At 37.6% G+C, this 26,032-nt stretch overlaps 1 protein-coding gene across 5 annotated transcripts in view; it reads right to left on the reverse strand.

Moving 5' to 3' along the window:
- The window catches only part of OSBPL3 (oxysterol binding protein like 3), a 580,670-nt gene that overhangs the window by 41,854 nt on the left and 512,784 nt on the right, over nt 1-26,032 (reverse strand). For all 5 annotated transcript variants that reach the window (XM_053714156.1, XM_053714152.1, XM_053714153.1 and 2 more), the window contains one exon: nt 17,812-17,940. In XM_053714156.1, coding sequence (XP_053570131.1) covers nt 17,812-17,940 — 129 coding nt within the window. The remainder of the gene's footprint in view (nt 1-17,811; nt 17,941-26,032) is intronic.

Genomic DNA, 26,032 nt, shown 5'->3' on the forward strand with positions numbered 1-26,032 from the left:
CACAACAAAAGTTGCGTTATTTCACCCCCTATAGCGCAGCCATTACAAGTCTTGAAACAGTCGGCATGTGTGTGAGATATGGGGGTTTTAAGCTCCATACCGCACAAAATACAAGCGCTGTTTTGACATGCTCGTGCACGCTTTCCCAATAGACATCAATGGGGAGAAGGTGTCTGAAAAAACCCATGCGATCGCAGAATGAAAAGCTCAGTAACGCAGCCCCATTAATGTCTATGGGGGAAATAAAAGTAACGTTTAAACCTAACACCCTAACATAAAGCCTACGGTTAAACACCCCTAATCTGCCGCTCCCCGATATCGCCGCCACCAAAATAAATCTATTAACCCCTAATCTGCTGCTCCCGATATCGCCGCCACTATACTAAAGTTATTAACCCCTATTCCCCTGCACCCCAACATCTCCCACACTATAATAAATCTATAAACCTCTATTCCGCCGCCCCCAACATTGCCACAACTAAATAAAGCTATTAACCCCTAAACCTCTGGCCTCCCACATCACTACCACTAAATAAATCTATTAACCCCTAAACCGCCAGCCCCCCACAACAACCTAAATTAAACTATTAACTCCTAACCCTAAAGTAACCCTAACCCCCCCCCTAACTTTAACATAATTATAATAGATCTACATTAAATTTACAAATATAACTAACTACCTATTTAAAACTAAATGCATACTTACCTGTGAAATAAAACTTAATCTAGCTACAATATAACTAATAGTTATATTGTAGCTAGCTTAGGTTTTATTTTTATTTCACAGTTAAAATAAATACAAACTTACCTGTGAAATAAAACCTAAACTGCCTTACACTAAAACCTGAATATAGTGGTGAAAGACAGCACCTTTACTGATGTCCTGGGGCACAGGAATGGGTTAGCCAAACCCCAATGTAAAGTTCAAAGAAGTAATTTTCCAGCCTCCAGTAAAATTTAAAAGACCTTTATTGTTTCCTTGCAGGGTCTATCATACAAACTTTGTTTGTATGATGGACCCTGCAAGGAAACAATAAAGGTCTTTTAAATTTTAGTGGAGGCTGGAAAATTACTTCTTTGAACTTTACACTAAAACCTACCGTAACAAAAAATAAAAAACACAAAAAATTACAAAAAATAAAAAAACCTACCATTACAAAAAATAACAAATGAAATTATCCAAAATAATAAAAAATATTCCTATTTTAATTCCCTTTTAAAAAAATAAAAAACCCACCCCAAAATAAAAAACCTAATCTATAATAAACTACCAAGGCCCCTTAAAAGGGCCTTTTTGTGGGCCCTTAAAAGGGCCTTTTGTAAGGCATTGCCCTAAAGTTAACAGCTCTTTTGCTACAAAACAAAACAAAACAAAACAAAACAAAACAAACACCCCCTAACAGTATACAAACCCCCACCCCCCAAACCCACAAAATAAAAATAAAGTTAAACCTAATCTACCCATTGCCCTGAAAAAGGCATTTGCATGGGCATTGCCCTTAAAAGGGCATTCAGCTCTTTTTCCTGCCCCTAAAAGGGCATTCAGCTCTTTTATGAAATGCCCAACCCCTAATCTAAAAAAAAAACCCACTCCAAAATGAAAAAAAAATCATTACACAAAATAACAAACGAATTATGAAAAATAATAAAAATGATTCCTATTCTAATACCCATTTAAAAAAAAAAAAAAACCACCCCCCAAAAAAACCCTAATCTATAAAACTACCAATAGCCCTTAAAAGGGCCTTTTGTAGGGCATTGCCCCAAGTTAAACAGCTCTTTTACCTGAAAAAAAAATACAAAGTCCCACTAGCATTACAAACCTTAAACCCCCAAAATAAAAAAACACTATTTAAAAAAAACCTAAGCTAACCATTGCCCTGAAAAGGGCATTTGTATGGGCATTGCCCTTAAAAAGGCATTTAGCTCTTTTGCAGTGCCCTGAAAAGGGCATTAAGCTCTTTTACGAAAAGCCCAAACCTGAAACTAGAAAAAAAAACCCCACCCAAAAAAGTTAAAAAAATCCTAACACTAACCCCCGAAGATCCACTTACAGTTGTTGAAGTCCCGCTTGAAGGACCTTCATCCTGGCGGCTCCATCTTCATCTAGGCGGCATCTTCTATATTCATCTCGGCGGCGTGGGTCCATCCTGAAGACATCCGGCGCGGAGCATCCTCTTCAGACGGTCGCCGTTGTATACTGAATCTTCAATGCAAGGTACACGATTCAAAATGGCGTCCCTTGCATTCCTATTGGCTGATTTGGTTTTGGAAATTCAAATCAGCCAATAGGATGAGAGCTACTAAAATCCTATTGGCTATTTAAATCAGCCAATAGGATAAGAGCTACTGCAATTCTATTGGTTATTCAAATCAGCCAATAGAATTTCAGTAGATCTCATCCTATTGGCTGCTTTGAACAGCCAATAGGATTTCAGTAGCTCTCACCCTATTGGCTGATTTGAATTTCCAAAATCAAATCAGCCAATAGGAATGCAAGGGACGTACCTTGCATTGAAGATTCAGTGTACGGCGGCGACCGTATTAAGAGGATGCTCCGCAACGGATGTCTTCAGGATGGACCCGCTCCGCGCCACCGGGATGAAGATGGAGACACCTGCCGCCTGGATGAGGATGGAGTGGGACTTCAACAACTGTAAGTGGATCTTCAGGAGTTAGTGTTAGGATTTTTTAAACTTTTTTTTTTTTTAGTTAGGGTTTGGGCTTTTCGTAAAAGAGCTAAATACCCTTTCTTTCATGTAATTAGCAAGAGTCCATGAGCTAGTGACGTATGGGATATACACTCCTACCAGGAGGGGCAAAGTTTCCCAAACCTCAAAATGCCTATAAATACACCCCTCACCACACCCACAATTCAGTTTTACAAACTTTGCCTCCCATGGAGGTGGTGAAGTAAGTTTGTGCTAGATTCTACATTGATATGCGCTTCGCAACAGGCTGGAGCCCGGTTTTCCTCTCAGAGTGCAGTGAATGTTAGAGGGATGTGAAGAGAGTATTGCCTATTTGAATACAATGGTCTTCCTCTAGGGGATCTATTTCATAGGTTCTCTGTTATCGGTCGTAGAGATTTCTTCTCCTACCTCCCTTTTCAGATCGACGATATACTCTTTTATACCATTACCTCTACTGATTCTCGTTTCAGTACTGGTTTGGCTATCTACTATATGTAGATGAGTGTCTTAGGGTAAGTAAGTCTTATTTTATTTATGACGCTCTAAGCTATGGTTGGGCACTTTACAGGGAGTGCAGAATTATTAGGCAAATGAGTATTTTGACCACATCATCCTCTTTATGCATGTTGTCTTACTCCAAGCTGTATAGGCTTGAAAGCCTACTACCAATTAAGCATATTAGGTGATGTGCATCTCTGTAATGAGAAGGGGTGTGGTCTAATGACATCAACACCCTATATCAGGTGTGCATAATTATTAGGCAACTTCTTTTCCTTTGGCAAAATGGGTCAAAAGAAGGACTTGACAGGCTCAGAAAAGTCAAAAATAGTGAGATATCTTGCAGAGGGATGCAGCACTCTTAAAATTGCAAAGCTTCTGAAGCGTGATCATCGAACAATCAAGCATTTCATTGAAAATAGTCAACAGGGTCGCAAGAAGCGTGTGGAAAAACCAAGGCGCAAAATAACTGCCCATGAACTGAGAAAAGTCAAGCGTGCAGCTGCCAAGATGCCACTTGCCACCAGTTTGGCCATATTTCAGAGCTGCAACATCACTGGAGTGCCCAAAAGCACAAGGTGTGCAATACTCAGAGACATGGCCAAGGTAAGAAAGGCTGAAAGACGACCACCACTGAACAAGACACACAAGCTGAAACGTCAAGACTGGGCCAAGAAATAGCTCAAGACTGATTTTTCTAAGGTTTTATGGACTGATGAAATGAGAGTGAGTCTTGATGGGTCAGATGGATGGGCCCGTGGCTGGATTGGTAAAGGGCAGAGAGCTCCAGTCCAACTCAGACGCCAGCAAGGTGGAGGTGGAGTACTGGTTTGGGCTGGTATCATCAAAGATGAGCTTGTGGGGCCTTTTCGGGTTGAGGATGGAGTCAAGCTCAACTCCCAGTCCTACTGCCAGTTTCTGGAAGACACCTTCTTCAAGCAGTGGTACAGGAAGAAGTCTGCATCCTTCAAGAAAAACATGATTTTCATGCAGGACAATGCTCCATCACACGCGTCCAAGTACTCCACAGCGTGGCTGGCAAGAAAGGGTATAAAAGAAGAAAATCTAATGACATGGCCTCCTTGTTCACCTGATCTGAACCCCATTGAGAACCTGTGGTCCATCATCAAATGTGAGATTTACAAGGAGGGAAAACAGTACACCTCTCTGAACAGTGTCTGGGAGGCTGTGGTTGCTGCTGCACGCAATGTTGATGGTGAACAGATCAAAACACTGACAGAATCCATGGATGGCAGGCTTTTGAGTGTCCTTGCAAAGAAAGGTGGCTATATTGGCACTGATTTGTTTTTGTTTTGTTTTTGAATGTCAGAAATGTATATTTGTGAATGTTGAGATGTTATATTGGTTTCACTGGTAAAAAATAAATAATTGAAATGGGTATATATTTGTTTTTTGTTAAGTTGCCTAATAATTATGCACAGTAATAGTCACCTGCACACACAGATATCCCCCTAAAATAGCTATAACTAAAAACAAACTAAAAACTACTTCCAAAACTATTCAGCTTTGATATTAATGAGTTTTTTGGGTTCATTGAGAACATGGTTGTTGTTCAATAATAAAATTAATCCTCAAAAATACAACTTGCCTAATAATTCTGCACTCCCTGTATATGTAAAGTTCTAAATATATGTGTTTAAACTTATATTTTTTCTTACCTTAAAAATTTTTTCAATTGACTTTTTTCCCTGCGGGCTGTTAGGCTTGCGGGGGCAGAAAATGCTTCAATTTATTGCGTCATTCTTGGCGCAAAATGTTGTCGTTTCCGACGCCATAGTTGACGCCGGAAGTTTGTTCGTGGTGCGTCAATTTTTGATGTATGTGTGTTACAGACGTTTTTTGCGCCAAAAAATGTGAGCGTCGTTTTTGACGTCAGAGGATGTTGCGTCATACTTGGCGCCAAAAAATATGGGCGTTGTACTTGGCGCCAATAATGTGGGCGTCATACTTGGCGCCAAAAAATGTGGGCGTCATTCTGGTCTCCACCTTTTTTCACATTATTTAAGTCTCACTTTTTATTGCTTCTGGTTGCTAGAGGCTTGTTTATTTTGCATCTTTTCCCATTCCTGAAACTGTCATTTAAGGAATTTGATAATTTTGCTTTATATGTTGTTTTTTCTATTACATATTGCAAGATGTCACAACCTGACCCTGGATCAGAATCTACTTCTGGAAAGACGCTGCCTGATGCTGGTTCTACCAAAGTTAAGTGCATCTGTTGTAAACTTTTGGTAACTGTTCCTCCGGCTGTAGTTTGTGTTAGTTGTCATGATAAGCTTTGTAACGCAGATAGTGTCTCCATTAGTAATAATACTTTACCTGTTGTTTTTCCTTCAACATCTAATGTTCAGGATGTCCCTGTTAATGTTAAAGAATTTGTTTCTAATTCTATTAGGAAGGCTCTGTCTGTTATTCCTCCTTCCAGTAAACGTAAAAGGTCTTTTAAAACTTCTCATATTTCAGATGAATTTTTAAGTGACCACCATCATTCTGACTTATCTATTTCTGATGAGGATCTATCTGGTTCAGAAGATTCTGCTTCAGATATTGACACTGATAAATCTTCATATTTATTTAAGATGGAGTTTATTCGTTCTTTACTTAAAGAAGTGTTGATTGCATTAGATATGGAGGAGTCTAGTCCTCTTGATACTAAATCTACTAAGCGTTTAAATTCGGTTTTTAAACCTCATGTAGTTATTCCAGAAGTTTTTCCAAGTAATTTCTAGGGAATGGAATAGTCTGGGTACTTCATTTACTCCTTCTCCAAGGTTTAAGAAATTGTACCCTGTGCCATCTGATAGATTCGAATTTTGGGACAAAATCCCTAAAGTTGATGGGGCTCTCTCTACTCTTGCTAAACGTACTACTATTCCTACGGCGGATAGTACTTCCTTTAAGGATCCTTTAGATAGGAAGCTTGAATCCTTTCTAAGGAGAGCTTATTTATGTTCAGGTAATCTTCTTAGACCTGCTATTTCTTTGGCTGATGTTGCTGCAGCTTCCACTTTCTGGTTGGAGGCTTTAGCACAAGAAGTGTCAGACCATAATGCTTATAGCATTGTTAAACTTCTTCAACATGCTAATAACTTTATTTGTGATGCCATTTTTGATATCATTAGAATTGATGTCAGGTATATGTCTTTAGCTATTTTAGCTAGAAGAGCTTTATGGCTTAAATCTTGGAATGCAGATATGACTTCTAAGTCAACTTTGCTTTCTCTTTCTTTCCAAGGTAATAAATTATTTGGTTCACAGTTGGATTCTATAATTTCAACTGTTTCTGGGGGGAAAGGAACTTTTTTGCCTCAGGACAAAAAATCTAAAGGTAAATATAGGGCTGCTAATCATTTTCGTTCCTTTCATCAGAATAAGGAACAAAAGCCTGACCCTTCCCCTAAAGGAACGGTTTCCGTTTGGAAACCTTCTCCAGTCTGGAATCCAAGCCTTTTAGAAAGTCAAAACCAGCTCCCAAATCCGCATGAAGGTGCGGCCCTCATTCCAGCACAGCTGGTAGGGGGCAGGTTACGATTTTTCAAAGATATTTGGACCAATTCTATTCACAGTCTTTGGATTCAGAACATTGTTTCACAAGGATACAGAATAGGTTTCAAGGTAAGGCCGCCTGTGAGAAGATTTTTTCTCTCACGCATTCCAGTAAACCCAGTGAAGGCTCAGGCGTTTCTGAAATGTGTTTCAGATCTAGAGTTGGCTGGGGTAATTGTGCCAGTTCCAGTTCTGGAACGGGGTCTGGGGTTTTACTCAAATCTATTCATTGTACCAAAGAAGGAGAATTCCTTCAGACCAGTTCTGGATCTAAAAATATTGAATCGTTATGTAAGGATACCAACATTCAAAATGGTGACTATAAGGACTATTCTGCCTTTTGTTCAGCAAGGGCATTATATGTCTACAATAGACTTACAGGATGCATATCTTCATATTCCTATTCATCCAGATCACTATCAGTTCCCGAGATTCTCTTTTCTAGACAAGCATTACCAGTTTGTTGCCCTTCCGTTTGGCCTAGCAACAGCTCCAAGGATCTTTTCAAAGGTTCTCGGTGCCCTTCTCTCTGTAATCAGAGAACAGGGTATTGCGGTATTTCCTTATTTGGACGATATCTTGGTGCTTGCTCAGTCTTTACATTCTGCAGAATCTCATACGAATCCACTTGTGTTGTTTCTTCAAAGACATGGTTGGAGGATCAATTTACCAAAGAGTTCATTGATTCCTCAGACAAAGGTAACCTTTTTGGGCTTTCAAATAGATTCAGTGTCCATGACTTTGTCTCTAACAGAAAAGAGACGTCTGAAGTTGGTTTCAGCTTGTCAAAACCTTCAGTCTGAATCATTCCCTTCGGTAGCTTTGTGCATGGAAATTCTAGGTCTCATGACTGCTGTATCGGACGCAATCCCCTTTGCTCGCTTTCACATGAGACCTCTTCAGCTTTGTGTGCTGAACCAGTGGTGCAGGGATTATACAAAGATATCCCAATTAATATCCTTAAATCCCAATGTTCGATCTTCTCTGACTTGGTGGTTGAATCACCATCGTCTAATTCAAGGGGCCTCTTTTGTTCGTCCAACCTGGACTGTAATCTCAACAGATGCGAGTCTTTCAGGTTGGGGAGCTGTATGGGGATCTCTGACAGCGCAGGGGGTTTGGGAATTTCAGGAGGCGAAATTACCAATCAACATTTTGGAACTCCGTGCGATTTTCAGAGCTCTTCAGTTCTGGCCTCTTCTGAAGAGGGAATCATTTATTTGTTTTCAGACAGACAATGTCACAACCGTGGCGTATGTCAATCATCAAGGTGGGACTCAGGCTATGAAAGAAGTATCTCGGATACTTGTATGGGCAGAATCCAGCTCCTGTCTAATCTCTGCGGTTCATATCCCAGGTGTAGACAATTGGGAAGCGGATTATCTCAGTCACCAGACGTTACATCCGGGCGAATGGTCTCTTCATCTTCAGATTGTTCAAATCTGGGGACTTCCAGAAATAGATCTGATGGCCTCTCATCTAAACAAGAAACTTCCCAGGTATCTGTCCAGATCCAGGGATCCTCAGGCGGAAGCAGTGGACGCGTTGTCGCTTCCTTGGAATTATCAACCTGCTTATATCTTTCCGCCTCTAGTTCTTCTTCCAAAAGTGATTTCCAAAATTCTAATGGAACGTTTGTTTGTATTGCTGGTGGCTCCAGCATGGCCTTACAGGTTTTGGTATGTGGATCTCGTTCGGATGGCAAGTTGCCAACCTTGGACACTTCCGTTAAGGCCAGACCTTCTATCTCAAGGCCCATTTTTCCATCAGGATCTCAAATCATTAAATTTGAAGGTATGGAGATTGAACGCTTGATTCTCAGTCATAGAGGTTTCTCTGACTCAGTGATTAATACTATGATACAGGCTCGCAAATCTGTGTCTAGAAAGATTTATTACAGAGTCTGGAAGACTTAAATTTCTTGGTATTTTGGGAGAAGTTTTGAGGGTTAGTGAAATGCTGCATCAGGGGTCCTCGTTTTTTAAATTGCCTCTCTTGTTGTAAAAATAATGAAGGAAACTTTAGCTTAAAAAACAATTTTCTTTAATTAAGTACTTAGCGGTTTGTGGTTCTCCACAGGTATAAGCAGCTGTAATTGTTATTTATCTCAGCGCAAAAAAATTGAAAACTGTTGCGTCTCTATAGCATAATCCGGGTAACGCTGGGCTAACTGAAACTAGTGGGATAAAGATTCTAGTTAATACTTTTGCAGTAATACCTGATACTATTATAGAGTGGTATAGAGCATAAACGTATTATAAACCAGATATCCTGTACCAATATATACGTTACAATACTTGATATACTATGTCAGCTATCACAAGCTGAAACTTTGAAACACTGCAGCATCACTTAAGCGTAGGAAATGCGATAAAATATAAATGTTCACACTGGATTAAAGTGGTATAAGTAGAATTTAATTTAAGTATCTACTTGATACAGATACTGATAGTTTGTGAAATTTCAAAACGTATTATGATGCTAAAATGACAATCATTAGACACAACTACGTGTAGTATTTTCAAGTGCAGACTATCTTAAATCAAAACCAGCATAAGTCTGGGAACCCCTCTTGTAGTTGTAGACGTACAATTACACAGAATTAGGTCTATACTAGTCAGAGTTACAAGTCAACATAGTAATAAAGCATTAGCCTTGCATTGTAGTAACTCACAATTTGGTAATCTACAAAACCTAGAGTGACATATATATATATATATATATATATATATATATTTCGTTGATTGTAGACTAGTACTCGATTACTGTGTTCAGGTTTCCTGTAAAGATTCATTAGACGAGAACCAACACTTACGCAGCAAATACTAAAAATTAATAGCTGTGTTATATACTCCTGCTGAAGTGCCAAAAAAGCAAACTCACAATAAAAGACCACAGAGCTAAATGATTATAGGTATATAACGCACTAATATTCCCTAGTGGTAATCTAATAGATTGGCCAGCTACAAGGCCACATAGACCCACAGTAGATTAACAGATATACATACCTATAATACAATCTGGGTCTCATAACAGAACTACTAAGTGCTCCATATACTTAGCATTGTAAAGGCTGAGGATTGAATAACCAACAGAGAGAGTGTTTTTAACATTTTCAAGGGTAGCATACACACATACTTTATGCTGACTTTTTTAAAATTAAATTAATAAAGGTTATATTTTAAGTCCTGGTATTTTTTTGTTTCAAGTTCCAGTAATCAACCGAACCAATCTATACAATTTAATTACAGTGTAAAAAAGCATTCTTTTTTTGGACTGACTTGCTTATACAGCAGGTACAGTTCATCTTTGTAAATTAAATTTCTTGGTGTTCTTCTCATAAATTCTCTTGGCATTCTTTTAGAATTCCTAGAATTTTACAGTTTCTTCAGGATGGTTTGGATAAGGGTTTGTCTGCAAGCTCTTTGAAAGGTCAAATCTCTGCTCTTTCTGTTCTTTTTCACAGAAAGATTGCTAATCATCCTGATATTCATTGTTTTGTACAGGCTTTGGTTCGTATCAAGCCTGTCATTAAGTCAATCTCTCCTCCTTGGAGTCTTAATTTGGTTCTGAGGGCTTTACAGGCTCCTCCGTTTGAACCTATGCATTCTCTGGATATTAAATTACTTTCTTGGAAAGTGTTGTTCCTTTTGGTCATCTCTTCTGCTAGAAGAGTTTCTGAGCTATCTGCTCTTTCTTGTGAATCTCCTTTTCTGATTTTTCATCAGGATAAGGCGGTGTTGCGGACTTCATTTAAATTTTTACCTAAGGTTGTGAATTCTAACAACATTAGAAGAGAAATCGTTGTCCCTTCATTATGTCCTAATCCTAAGAATTCTCTGGAGAGATCTTTACATTCTTTGGATGTAGTAAGAGCTTTGAAATATTATGTTGAAGCTACTAAAGGTTTTAGAAAGACTTCTAGTCTATTTGTTATCTTTTCTGGTTCCAGGAAAGGTCAGAAGGCTTCTGCCATTTCTTTGGCATCTTGGTTAAAATCTTTGATTCATCATGCTTATGTAGAGTCGGGTAAGTCCCCGCCTCAAAGGATTACAGCTCATTCTACTAGGTCAGTTTCTACTTCCTGGGCTTTTAGGAATGAAGCTTCTGTTGATCAAATTTGCAAAGCAGCAACTTGGTCTTCTTTGCATACTTTTACTAAATTCTACCATTTTGATGTTTTCTCTTCTTCAGAAGCAGTATTTGGTAGAAAAGTAAGTATTTGGTAGAAAAGTACTTCAGGCAGCTGTTTCAGTTTGATTCTGCTGCTTATGATTTCATTTTTTTGATTTGGGTTGTGGATTATTTTTTCAGCGGAATTGGCTGTCTTTATTTTATCCCTCTCTCTCTAGTGACTCTTGCGTGGAAGTTCCACATCTTGGGTATCTGCTATCCCATACGTCACTAGCTCATGGACTCTTGCTAATTACATGAAAGAAAACATAATTTATGTAAGAACTTACCTGATAAATTCATTTCTTTCATATTAGCAAGAGTCCATGAGGCCCACCCTTTTTTTGTGGTGGTTATGATATTTTTGTATAAAGCACAATTATTCCAATTCCTTATTTTTTGATGCTTTCGCTCCTTTCTTATCACCCCACTTCTTGGCTATTCGTTAAACTGAATTGTGGGTGTGGTGAGGGGTGTATTTATAGGCATTTTGAGGTTTGGGACACTTTGCCCCTCCTGGTAGGAGTGTATATCCCATACGTCACTAGCTCATGGACTCTTGCTAATATGAAAGAAATTAATATATCAGGTAAGTTCTTACATAAATTATGTTTTTAAAGGCAATGCCCATACAAATGCCCTTTTCAGGACAATGGGTAGCTTAGGTTTTTGTTAGAGTTAGGTTTTTTATTTTGGGGGGTTGGTTGGGTGGTGGTGGGTTTTACTGTTAGGGGGGTCTTTGTATTTTTTTTTTACAGGTAAAAGAGCTGTTTAACTTAGGGCAATGACCTATAAAAGGCCTTTTTAAGGGCTATTGGTGGTTTATTGTAGGCTAGGTTTTTTTTTATTTTTTTATTTTTATAGGGCTATTATATTAGGTGCAATTCTTTTTTATTTTTGATAATTTCGTTTGTTGTTTATCATAATCTGTGTTTGTTATTTTTTGTAATTTAGTATTTTTTATTTTTTGTAATTAGATACTTTGTAATTTTTATAGTAGTGTTAGGATTTTTGTAATGTGTATTTTAGTTTTATTTAATTGGTAGTTAGTTTAATATTAGTTTAATAGTTATATTAGTTTAATTGTTAGTTTAAACTTAATTTTTTGACAGGTAAGTTTTAATTTAATTTAAGATAGGGAAATTGTAATTTTAATATAAAGTTAGGGGGGCGTTAGGTTTAGGGGTTACTAGTTTAATTTAGTATATTTTGTTGTGGGAGGGTTTGCGGTTTAGAGGTTAATAGGTTTATTATAGTGGCGGTGTAGGGCTTAATAACTTTAGTATAGTGGGGGCGATGTGGGCGGATGGCAGATTAGGGGTTAATAATATTTAAATAGTGTCTGCGATGCGGGAGGGTGGCGGTTTAGGGGTTAATAACTATTATAGTGGTGACGATGTCGGGAAACGGAGAAATAGGGGTTAATACATTTTATTAGTGGCGGCGATGTCGGGAGCGTCAGATTAGGGGTTAATAAGTTAAAAAGTGTTTGCGATGTGGGAGGGCCTTGGTTTAGGGGTTAATAAGTAGTTTATGGGTGTTAGTGTACTTTTTAACACTTTAGTTATGAGTTTTATGTAACAGTTTTGTAGCGTAAAACTCATAACTACTGCTCTTAGATGGTGTTACGGATCTTGTTGTTATATAGTGTAATGCAAGCTTTTTAGCCAGAATGCAAAACTTGTAATGGCTGCGCTATGGAAGTCCTATGAAAAAACTTAATTTTTATGTGTGCGGGACTCGCGTTGCGTTACAGGCTAAAATGCTTGCGGTGCAGCTATACCGACAAGACTTGTAATGGCTGCGGTGCTGTTTTAACGCTGAAATTACAATTTTTTCAGCGTTAAAAGACGAACGCACAACTTGTAATCATCTACCTGTTAGTGTTTTATAGAAACATAGAATTTGACGGTCGATAAGAACCAAAAAGGCCCATCAAGTCTACCCATATTACATGTTACTTTTTTCTTAGGCTAGCGTTATGCATGTCCTAGGCATTTTTTAATTCCTTTACAGCCGTTGTGTTTACCACCTCAATTGGAAGTTTGTTCCATAAATCCACCACCCTTTCTGTAAATAAATGCTTCCTCACATTTCTCCTGAATCTGCTACCCTCTAATTTAAGATTATGACCCCTTATTTTGGCATTTGTTTTTTGGTGAAAATGCGTTCAGCTTCCAGTTTAAGTCGCTTCATATATTTGAAAGTTTCTATCATGTCACCTCTTCCCCTTCTCCTCTAAACTATTCATATTTAGATCACAGAGTCTTTCTTTGTACATTTTATATTTTAGACTGTGTACCATTTTAGTAGCTCTCCTTTGGACAGTTTCTGGTTTATTTATATCATTCTGAAGATGTGGTCTCCAGAACTGTACAAAGTATCCCAGATGTGGCCTAACTAATGATCTGTAAAGCGACATAAGAATCTTGTTATTTCTGCTACTAATACCTCTCCTAATGCAACCAAGTATTCTACTGGCCTTACTGGCTGGACTGCTGCATTGTCTACCAAGTTTTAAATAATCTGAAATAATAATTCCCAAGTCCCGTTCCTCTTTAGTTAGTCAGTAATGTACCATTGAGACTATAATTGGCCTTTGGGTTTTTGGATCCTATATGCATCCTTTTGCTCTTGGTAATATATTGTTATACACTAAACTAGTAAGCTAATCACTACACTTTCTATACACATGAGGGCATCAAATGTTGATAGTAAACACAAAATACAAAGCAGTGTAAAAGAAACAAAAAAAAATGTAACTTTAACCCCTTAATGACCGCAGCACTTTTCCATTTTCTGTCCGTTTGGGACCAAGGCTATTTTTACATTTCTGCAGCGTTTGTGTTTAGCTGTAATTTTCCTCTTACTCATTTACTGTACCCACACATATTATATACCGTTTTTCTCGCCATTAAGTGGACTTTTTAAAGATACCATTATTTTCATTATATCTTATAATTTACTATAAAAAAAATTATATAATATGAGGAAAAAATGGAAAAAACACACTTTTTCAAACTTTGACCCCCAAAATCTGTTACACATCTACAACCACCAAAAAACACCCATGCTAAATAGTTTCTAAATTTTGTCCTGAGTTTAGAAATACCCAATGTTTACATGTTCTTCGCTTTTTTTGTAAGTTATAAGGCAATAAATACAAGCAGCACTTTGCTATTTCCAAACCCCTTTTTTTCAAAATTAGCGCTAGTTACATTGGGACACTGATATCTGTCAGGAATCCCTGAAAATCCCTTAACATGTATATATTTTTTTTTAGAAGACACCCCAAAGTATTGATCTAGGCCCATTTTGGTATATTTCATGCCACCATTTCACCGCCAAATGCAATCAAATAAAGAAAATCGTTCACTTTTTCACAATTTTTTTGACAAACTTTAGGTTTCTCACTGAAATTATTTACAAACAACTTGTGCAATTATGGCATAAATGGTTGTAAATTATTCTCTGAGATCCCCTTTGTTCAGAAATAGCAGACATGTATGGCTTTTGTTGTTGCTTTTTGGTAATTAGAAGGACGCTAAATGCCACTGCGCACCACAAGTGTATTATGCCCAGCAGTGAAGGGGTTAATTAGGGAGCATGTAGGGAGCTTCTAGGGTTAATTTTAGCTTTAGTGTAGTGTAGTAGACAACCCAAAGTATTGATCTAGGCCCATTTTGGTATATTTCATGCCACCATTTCACCGCCAGATGCGATCAAATTAAAAAAAACGTTAAATTTTTCACAATTTTAGGTTTCTCACTGAAATCATTTACAAGCAGCTTGAGCAATTATGTCACAAATGGTTGTCAATGCTTCTCTGGGATCCCCTTTGTTCAGAAATAGCAGACATATATGACTTTGGCGTTGCTTTTTGGTAATTAGAAGGCCGCTAAATGCCGCTGCACATCACACGTGTATTATGTCTAGCAGTGAAGGGGTTAATTAGGTAGCTTGTAGGGAGCTTGCAGGGTTAATTTTAGCTTTAGTGTAGAGATCAGCCTCCCACCTGACACATCACACCCCCTGATCCCTCCCAAACAGCTCCCTTCCCTCCCCCACCCCACAATTTTCCCCGCCATCTTAAGTACTGGCAGAATGTCTGCCAGTACAAAAATAAAGGGAATCTTTGTTTTTTTTAAAAAAAATTGTATAGCATATTTACATATGCTGCTGTTTAGGATCCCCCTTAGCCCCCAACCTCCCTGATCCCCCCTCAAACATCTCTCTAACCATCCCCCTTTGCCTTTTTGGGGGCCATCTTGGGTACTGGCAGCTATCTGCCAGTACCCAATTTGCAGAAAAAAATGTTGTTTTTTTTTATTTTTCCCCATTTTTTTTTCTGTAGTGTAGCTTCCCTCCCACATACTAACCCAACACCCCCTGATTTCGGTTTTTATTTTTATTAATTCTACGTTTTAGAACCCTGATGAGCAAATCCTTTTTCTGTAGTGTAGCGGTTCCCACCCGCTCCCTCCCGTGCACGCGCCCGCCCCCTCCCTATCGTGCACGCGCGCGCGCCCGTGCGCGCCCCCGATCCCGCCCCCCTCCACATCACTGGGCCCATCGATGGCCGCCACCCGCCTCCCACGTCGGCTCCCACCCACCAACGATACCGGCCATCGATGTCCGGTGCAGAGAGGGCCACAGAGTGGCTCTCTCTGCATCGGATGGCCATACATGGTTATTGCAGGATGCCTCCATATCGAGGCATCACTGCAATAAACGGAAAGCAGCTGGAAGCGAGCAGGATCGCTTCCAGCTGCTTTCCACACCGAGGACGTGCAGGGTACGTTCTCAGGCATTAACTGCCTTTTTTTTGAGGACGTACCCTGCACGTCCTCGGTCATTAAGGGGTTAACAACAGAACTGAATTAAGCAGATAATTGTAAAGCCACCTGTTAAAACTATATACAAATTTACTTTTAGGTTGGTGGCTTTAGGAAGTATCACACATTTGATCAAAGGTATCATTCTGCATAGTTTAAAAATACACTTACTTTAAAGAGGTATTAAACAAAAAATGTAAATGCAACAAGAACATCACTTTAAAGCAGGGGTCACAAGCTCACTGCATCTGGGGGCCAATGGACATGTGTGCTTCTCCGATGGGGGCCACTTGAATAGAGTGAGCGCTCTGGAACTGGATATACTAGGAACTGGAAGTGACATTTACCCAAGAAGTAGTGTACGATGGTAGTTTTAGCCCCCAACAAACATACACAGTTGTGTATATTTATCTAGTGAGTACCAAGTGAAGTGATCATTCTGGAACTGTATAACTGTTAAAAGTGACATTTATTTAACCAGTACATGGTGGGAGTCTACAATGGACAATGCCTGCTTGTCTTTATATGTATCTAGTTAATGTCTGTATAGAACATCAACTTGTTACACACATCTTAGAACCCTAAAAAATTATGGGTCTCAAATACATAATTACCTAATAAATAAGGGAGGGCCAGATAAAACTATCTTTAGGGCTGCATATGGCCCCAGGGCCTGTACTTTGAGACCACTGTTTTAAAGGGACAATAAACACTACATACATTTATAAGCATAGTATTGACGTTATTCCCCACCTCCAAGTCATAAGTACAGCCATATTAAACTCTATCTTTCACTTCATTCCAGTGCTGACCTGTTTGCACATGTGCAGCAACTCTCCTTTAGATACCTGCAGTGTAACCTAGGTTTCAAAATGGCAGCACCCATTGTTAAAGGGGGATGAATTAAATTGATTTAGTGTTTGATGTCATTTTAATGTCTATTTAACGCCCTTTATTTACTGCATTACCGATGCTACAACTATTTTAATGTTGTTACTCAACAAGATCACTGCTTTTTCTCTAAGGGATGGCTGCAAGCTGCCCTTCAGGTAGTGATGATAAATGTGAGAACATGCTTTTGCCTTCTACAATCAAGAAGGTTTAAGCAGACTGCACAAATGTGATGCACAATATACAGTGTGGTTCCAGTAAACACAGCAAACCTCAACCATCATGAACCAGAGGTTTAGAATCTCCGACAAAAACACCCATCTTTTAATGTATACACAATTATGTTTTAACTAATTAATTTAAATAGCATGGTTATAATTTGCATACACATGACCAAAGCAATTTAATTAAACAATATTGGCTAAATTACAACCCTCAACTCACCACTTGTATTATGAGAAATAATAGCACACCCTTTGATATATATTCAAAGTATATCCTCAAAACAGAAAAAGGTCCAGCACTCCCAAATAAAATCCATAAAGTTTATTGGCAAAACATAAGCAACAAAAAACAAAAGCATAATTAAAAAAACACGCATCTTATTATACTCGCACATATTCAAAGTATATGGCACCCTAAAAAATGTTGGTCACGTCACTTATAAAGCCAAATTGTGCACTATCCTTAATGCAGGGTCACAGTAGTGATAACGCACCCTTGTGCCCACCTTATAATCTAGCCCTATATTTGGAGATTCAAGCTGCATGGCTGTGTGAGATTCAGTATCAAAATAAGATCAGAATAAAATTAAATGCTAGGTTTTAAAATCACTGTTTTGTAACTTATAACTAGAAATGTAAAAAATGTGTTATTATTCTGCAAAGCAAATTTGAACAAATTTCACTCATTTGTTTTATTAACTAAATGATCTAATGCAAAATATATTTATTAATTCTTTTAGTTTCCCCTATCTATGTTGTATTAGTTCATTTGCTTAGTTACTGAACACTTTTTGGACAAAACCAGTCCAAAATGTGTTATTTGTTTCATTTTTACTTATAACTAAAAACATAATTTAACACATATACTGTACATAGGCATTGTGGTATAAAACATAGAATTAAGGTGAAATAAAAAATAAAAACCCTGACCTCAGACGAGCTTGATGACAGCAACACTTCCTGAGCATCGTAGAACTCTGTGATAGAATCTGTGATTGACAGACGGCTTTCATTGGACAACTGATGAACAAGAGGTTTGCTCACCTCACTTGGATTCTCCTGTAAGGAATAATGTTTTCAGAAGTTAATTTTTTTTTAGAAAAAACAATTATGATGTGCTTTTCACTGTGTCCTGTACAAATAAAAGTTAGCATGCATGGAATCTATTGTCTTGCTATACTCTAGTAAATCCCCTTTAGGACACAGTTTCAGTTTGCTCAATTGTTTCATAACGGAATAATTCCGTCATTGGTCCTTAAGGGGTTAAACTATTGTAGGAGGTGCAAAACATCAGGATGTAAAATATATACACCGCTCATTTGCATTTCTGATACAGCTGAGATTTTTGCAAATTTAAAGGGTCATAAAACTCTAAAGTAATAGCAACAATTATTCTAGGGAAAATATATCAGTGTTTTAGTGGCTGCTTTTACTGTCCATGGAGCATATGTACATAGGACCTGTTCGACCATAATCAAACAACTCCTGCTGAGAGTACCGATGATTATATGTATTCAGTGATGACAGAGCCATAGCTAAAGCAATATGCCCCATACACAGTAAAAGCTATCCATGAAATACTGATGGCTTCTAGCAGAAGAACTTTTGCTACTAATATTGCAAAAAATAGTTCTTTTCATAACTGAAATGCATTAATATATATTTTAGTTCTGACTTTCATATCCCTTTAAGTTCATGAGCAAAACACATATTTAATGAGATAACTTCATAAAAAGGAAGATGAAGAACTTTATGAACTGAAACAAACTTATGTGCACATTTCCTAGTAGATAAATAGTTCCTTCTTGTCAACAAACACACTAATAAGGCCATTCATTTTGTATGTATTCTGACTTCTTTTATATGTTTGAAACTGACAAAAAATAAATCCCAAATCAAGTCCAGTGAATCATCCAAATGACTTTGTCAGACTCAGTTGTCCTACAACTTCCATGAATCTTCATTAACTTGTCCATAAATAAAAAATTATTCCCAATTGTAGAGGCACTCTAAAGCAAGCAGACCAATTATGCTAATAATGCTTCTCCCACCAGCTTTCCAGATCTTTGTTCACTGTATCTCCACAGCAACTTTTATACCATTTATTTGTTTATAAAGAAATCAAATATCATTTTTTAAGTGTCTCTCTACAGCATTTAGGCTATAAGTAGAATAGTCATTCAAATTAGTAATGCCCCCCTGAATATTTGTCTATAATATATTTCGGTTATCAGCATTAATTGCATTTTGAATTTGGTGACATGAACACTTGCACCAGTTCTGTATAGAGATGATTTATGGTTCAAATACTTTTAACATCCTGGAATTTTCTTCACATAAAGCCTCCTAATAAATCTAAATAGAAATACAAAGACCAAACAGCATACATTAATGCCATTATTTAAGTTCTCATTCAAATGCCCAAAAAACGTTCCCCATGAAATGTTGTTATACTGGGTTCAGAGTATTAAGTCTTTCTGTTTATCTATTTAAATAACTTGTTTTGCACATTGAGACCACCACCCATTGTTCTCACCAACATGACCATTCAAATGGAAAGTACCTGTAGGAAGTACAATCATACATATCTTATCTTTCTACACACAAAAGTGATACTTAAATCATCATTATGGGTGGTGATTTTAATGAGCAAAACCAGCTTTTTAATTATAAAAAATAAATGTTAAAAGGAGCAATTACCAATATATTTACTGCTCTGCAGCTGGCATAACAAGTCACTGGGGAAGCAGTACAGCGTCCCTTTAAAAACATTCCCTGTACCCAGGGAGATTTCATTATCAATATCATCACTAGTTACATACATGTCATCCTTTCAAATGAACACCACTTAAAACTTTAATGACATCACAGACTATGTAAAATTAGTGTTTGAGTTGGTACTATCTAGTGTACATTCTAGGATTATTATTGTGCATATACATAGAAACCACCTGGTGCTACACTCCACTAAATATTATGTATACCAGATAAGAGAGGTAAAGGAGGTTATGGGTGCACTAATTGCTTAAAACTTAACTTTTACTTTACAGATTACAATCTATAAATCATAAATGGCATGAGAATTGAAACAAACCCCTAAAGGAGATATGATCACTTTACCTCCAAGAGACAAAAAAACATACTTTATGTAAGAACTTACCTGATAAATTCATTTCTTTCATATTAGCAAGTGTCCATGAGCTAGTGACGTATGGGATATACATTCCTACCAGGAGGGGCAAAGTTTCCCAAACCTCAAAATGCCTATAAATACACCCCTCACCACACCCACAAATCAGTTTAACGAATAGCCAAGAAGTGGGGTGATAAGAAAAAAAGTGCGAAAGCATAAAAAATAAGGAATTGGAATAATTGTGCTTTATTCAAAAAAATCATAACCACCACAAAAAAGGGTGGGCCGCATGGACTCTTGCTAATATGAAAGAAATGACTTTATCAGGTAAGTTCTTACATAAATTATGTTTTCTTTCATGTAATTAGCAAGAGTCCATGAGCTAGTGACGTATGGGATAGTGAATACCCAAGATGTGGATCTTCCACGCAAGAGTAACTAGAGAGGGAGGGATAAAATAAAGACAGCCAATTACGCTGAAAAATAATCCACACCCAAAACAAAGTTTAAATCTTATAATGAAAAAAACTGAAAATATAAGCAGAAGAATCAAACTGAAACAGCTGCCTGAAGTACTTTTCTACCAAAGACTGTTTCTGAGGAAGAAAACACATCAAAATGGTAGAATTTAGTAAAAGTATGCAAAGAAGACCAAGTTGCTGCTTTGCAAATCTGATCAACCGAAGCTTCATTCCTAAATGCCCAGGAAGTAGAGACTGACCTAGTTGAATGAGCTGTAATCCTTTGAGGTGGAGTTCTACCCGACTCAACATAAGCATGATGAATCAAAGACTTTAACCACGATGCCAAAGAAATGGCAGAAGCCTTCTGACCTTCCCTTGAACCAGAAAAGATAACAAATAGACTAGAAGTCTTCCGGAAATCTTAGTAGCTTTAACATAATATTTCAAAGCTCTAACTACATCCAAAGAATGCAACAATCTTTCCTTAGAGATCTTAGGATTAGGACACAATGAAGGAACTACAATTTCTCTACTAATGTTGTTAGAATTCACGACCTTAGGTAAAAATTTAAATGAAGTTCGCAAAACCGCCTTATCCTGATGAAAAATCAGAAAAGGAGACTCACAAGAAAGAGCAGATAATTCAGAAACTCTTCTAGCAGAAGAGATGGCCAAAAGAAACAAAACTTTCCAAGAAAGTAATTTAATATCCAGCGAATGCATAGGTTCAAACGGAGGAGCTTGAAGAGCCCCTAGAACCAAATTCAAACTCCAAGGAGGAGAAATTGACTTAATAACAGGTTTTATACGAACCAAAGCTTGTACAAAACAATAAATATCAGGAAGACTAGCAATCTTTCTGTGAAAAAGAACAGAAAGAGCAGAAATTTGTCCTTTCAAGGAACTTGCAGACAAACCTTTATCCAAACCATCCTGAAGAAACTGTAAAATTCTAGGAATTCTAAAAGAATGCCAAGAAAAAAGATGAGAAAAACACCAAGAAATGTAAGTCTTCCAGACTCGATAATATATCATCCTAGATACAGATTTACGAGCCTGTAACATAGTATTAATTACGGAGTCAGAGAAACCTCTATGATTGAGAATCAAGCGTTCAATCTCCATACCTTCAAATTTAAGGATTTGAGATCCTGATGAAAAAAAGGACCTTGCGATAGAAGGTCTGGTCTTAACGGAAGAGTCCACGGTTGGCAAGGAGCCATCCGGACAAGATCCGAATACCAAAACCTGTGAGGCCATGCTGGAGCCACCAGCAGAATAAACGAACGCTCCTTTAGAATTTTGGAAATCACTCTTGGAAGAAGAACTAGAGGCGGAAAGATATAAGCAGGATGATACTTCCAAGGAAGTGACAATGCATCCACTGCTTCCGCCTGAGGATCCCTGGATCTGGACAGATACCTAGGAAGCTTCTTGTTTAGATGAGAAGCCATCAGATCTATTTCTGGAAGTCCCCACATTTGAACAATCTGAAGAAATACCTCTGGGTGAAGAGACCATTCGCCCGGATGTAGCGTTTGGCGACTGAGATAATCCGCTTCCCAATTGTCTATACCTGGGATATGAACCGCAGAAATTAGACAGGAGCTGGATTCCGCCCATACAAGTATTCGAGATACTTCTTTTATAGCCAGAGGACTGTGAGTCCCTCCTTGATGATTGACATATGCCACGGTTGTGACATTGTCCGTCTGGAAACAAATGAACGACTCTCTCTTTAGAAGAGGCCACGACTGAAGAGCTCTGAAAATTGCACGGAGTTCCAAAATGTTGATTGGTAATCTCGCCTCCTGAGATTCCCAAACCCCTTGTGCTGTCAGAAACCCCCATACAGCTCCCCAACCTGTCAGACTTGCATCTGTTGAGATCACAGTCCAGGTTGGAAGAACAAAAGAAGCCCCCTGAACTAAACGATGGTGGTCTGTCCACCACGTCAGAGAGTGTCGAACAATCGGTTTTAAAGATATTAATTGAGATATCTTTGTATAATCCCTGCACCACTGGTTCAGCATACAGAGCTGAAGAGGTCGCATGTGAAAACGAGCAAAGGGGATCGCGTCCAATGCAGCAGTCATAAGACCTAGAATTTCCATGCATAAGGCTACTGAAGGGAATGATTGAGACTGAAGGTTTCGACAAGCTGAAACCAATTTCAGACGTCTCTTGTCCGTCAGAGACAGAGTCATGGACACTGAATCTATCTGGAAACCTAAAAAGGTTACCCTTGTCTGAGGAATCAACAAACTTTTTGGTAAATTGATCCTCCAACCATGTTCTTGAAGAAACAACACTCATAAAAGACTGGAAAGGTTCTTTCTATTGAAAATGAGCAAAGGGAATTGAATCCAATGCTGTGGCCATAAGACCTAAAACTTCTATGCATATATAGCAACTGAAGGAAATAATAGAGACTAAAGATACCGACAGACGGAACCCAATAAAATTGTCCCTTGTCTGATAGAGACAAAGACAGTGACATAAACTATCTGGAAACCTAAAAAAGGTGACCCTTGCGTGAGGAATCAAGAGCTTTTGAAAAAAAGATCCTCTAACTATGTCCTGAAGAGCAAAGTGAATCATATGAGATTCTGCATCCTCAGAAAATAATCTGAATGAAAACAGAAAAATGAAAATATGCATTTATTGTATCTAATGAAAACAAATAATGCTATCAATGACCATAAAAAGGCAGAATAGTTTGAATAAAACTCCAAAACCCAGTTCCTAAAAAAGGAACTGGAAGAAATACCCCAGAAGATTCCAGGTCTGAGCAGCGCTTGAACCCCATGGGTGCCCAGCCATGCTTCAACAGTACCCAAAATATATAGGACAGAAACACACTTAAAGAAAGTGTTAGCCTTACTGGAATAAAATCAAAGAAATTTGGACCAAATAGAACCAAATAAATTTCAAAGAAGTCTTAACCTGCCCCTTACCAGCCAAGCTGGAATACGGCATGTACATCGCAATATTAGGGAGCTGATTTCGAACTGAAAAATTTCCAATTATAAACATGTTACTTGGGAAAGAACTCAGGAATTCGTTCCTTAATAAGAACAACCAAACTAGTATAAGCTTAAAGTTTTAGTCTTAGAACTCAATCTTGAAGCCCAGAGTAACAGTTAAGAATTGAATCCAATTATAAAACAAATAATTGATTATCTTAGAACAAAAGAAATATGGATCTTTTAAAAATCACAAACTTTCTTCTAGCTAAAATAGCTAAAGACATAGATTAACCCTCATTTGCGAAAATATTCAATAAAATGAAGACACAAATGTAATTATTAGCATGATAGTCCAGTTTAAAGGACCAGTCAATACAGTGGACTTGCATAATCAAAAATGCAAAACAACAAGACAAATGCAACAGCACCTAGTCTAGTAAATGTTGTCCCTTTAACAATGCTAAAATAAATCATAACCTGATACTTGATCTTAGAGTAAATAGAAAAAATGAAGCAATTGCAATATCCAAATAAATCACAGGACCAAGAAAAGTACCTGAAACTAAATAATTTTCCATAAATAAGATACAACTATCTAAAGGAAAATAAATACTATTTTGCTATAGAAACAATAGCATAATTAGTAGGAGTAGAGATAGCCCCAATAAATTGGAGAACCCTCGAAATTGAATTTAACTGCTGGCAAAGAATATAGTTTAAAACTTTTGAAGAAGGAATAAAAGAAAATTCTCAGCCTATTCCATTCCCTAGTATGGGGAATTGGAAAGAAAAAACCTCTGAAAACACAGAAGAATAAATAGGCAGAAATAGTGTTAGCTAGTCTTAAAGAACTAGTTACCTTAATATCCAAAATAATGAACACCTTTTCAACAAAGAACAAATGTACGTTAATAAAAAAATAAAATAAAAAAGTAGATTTGTTAGTGTCAATATCTGATGAAGAAAATTCTGAAAGAGAAAAAACATCATCAGAGAAGGATAACTCAGTATGTTGTTGGTCATTTGAAACTTTAATAATTAAAAAAGAAGTGAAAAAGACCTAAAAATTTTATTAGAAGGCACGATGTCAGACAAAGCCTTTAAAATAGAATCAGAAAAAAAATTCTTATAAATCTTCTAAATATTTCTTGTACATAAGATGTAAAAAGAATTGCAATATATAAAGCATAAATACTAATGGATTCTGCATGTAAAAGTATATCATAATAACTTATTACAAACCATAGCTAAAGATAAACATTTATAACATTTAAAATAAATGAACTTAGCTTTGGTAGAACTGAAACTCAGTTAAGCGTTTTTCCAGAAGTGGCTTCTGATTCAGGGTCAATCTGAGACATCTTGCAATATGTAATAGAAAAAACAACATATAAAGCAAAATTGATCAAATTCCTTAAATGACAGTTTCAGGAATGGGAAAAAATGCCAATGAACAAGCTTCTAGCAACCAGAAGCAATAAACAATGAGACTTAAATATTGTGGAGACAACAATGACGCTCACATTTTTTAGCGCCAAAAAAGCCGCCCACATTATTTGGCGCCTAAATGCTTTTGGCGCCAAAAATGACGCCACATTCGGTAACGCCGACATTTTTTGGCGGAAAAAACGTCAAAAAAATTACGCAACTTCCGGCGTCATTTTCAGCCCCCGCGAGCCTAACAGCCCACAGGAAAAAAGTCAAATTTTAAGGTAAGAAAAAATTGATTATTCAAATGCATTATCCCAAATATGAAACTGACTGTCTGAAATAAGGAATGTTGAACATCCTGAATCAAGGCAAATAAATGTTTAAACACATATATTTAGAACTTTATATAAAAGTGCCCAACCATAGCTTAGAGTGTCACAGAAAAAAAGACTTACTTACCCCAGGACACTCATCTACATGTAGTAGAAAGCCAAACCAGTACTGAAACGAGAATCAGTAGAGGAAATGGTATATATAAGAGTATATCATCGAACTGAAAAGGGAGGTAAGAGATGAATCTCTACGACCGATAACAGAGAACCTATGAAATAGACCCCGTAGAAGGAGATCATTGAATTCAAATAGGCAATACTCTCTTCACATCCCTCTGACATTCACTGCACACTGAGAGGAAAACCGGGCTCCAGCCTGCTGCGAAGCGCATATCAACGAAGAATCTAGCACAAACTTACTTCACCACCTCCATGGGAGGCAAAGTTTGTAAAACTGATTTGTGGGTGTGGTGAGGGGTGTATTTATAGGCATTTTGAGGTTTGGGAAACTTTGCCCCTCCTGGTAGGAATGTATATCCCATACGTCACTAGCTCATGGACTCTTGCTAATTACATGAAAGAAAAGGCCTTGTTTAGGAGGGTATGCCTGTGTGGCAGGCATTAACAAAAAAACAAAAAAAAAGGGATCACACCGCTTTTCTGGCCGATAGCAGAAAATGTCAGCATTAGGTGGGGACACCCCTCAAAGACCCCCAGTGGTAACAGAATGAAAGAAAAAAAGAAAAGAAAGGTAACACATTTCGCCCTGTACACGAGCCGTTCTCAACCAAATAGGACTTAAAATCCTCAGAGCTGGATTCC

The sequence above is a fragment of the Bombina bombina genome, chromosome 5 (assembly GCF_027579735.1).
Source record: "Bombina bombina isolate aBomBom1 chromosome 5, aBomBom1.pri, whole genome shotgun sequence".
Taxonomy (NCBI): Eukaryota; Metazoa; Chordata; class Amphibia; order Anura; family Bombinatoridae; genus Bombina; species Bombina bombina.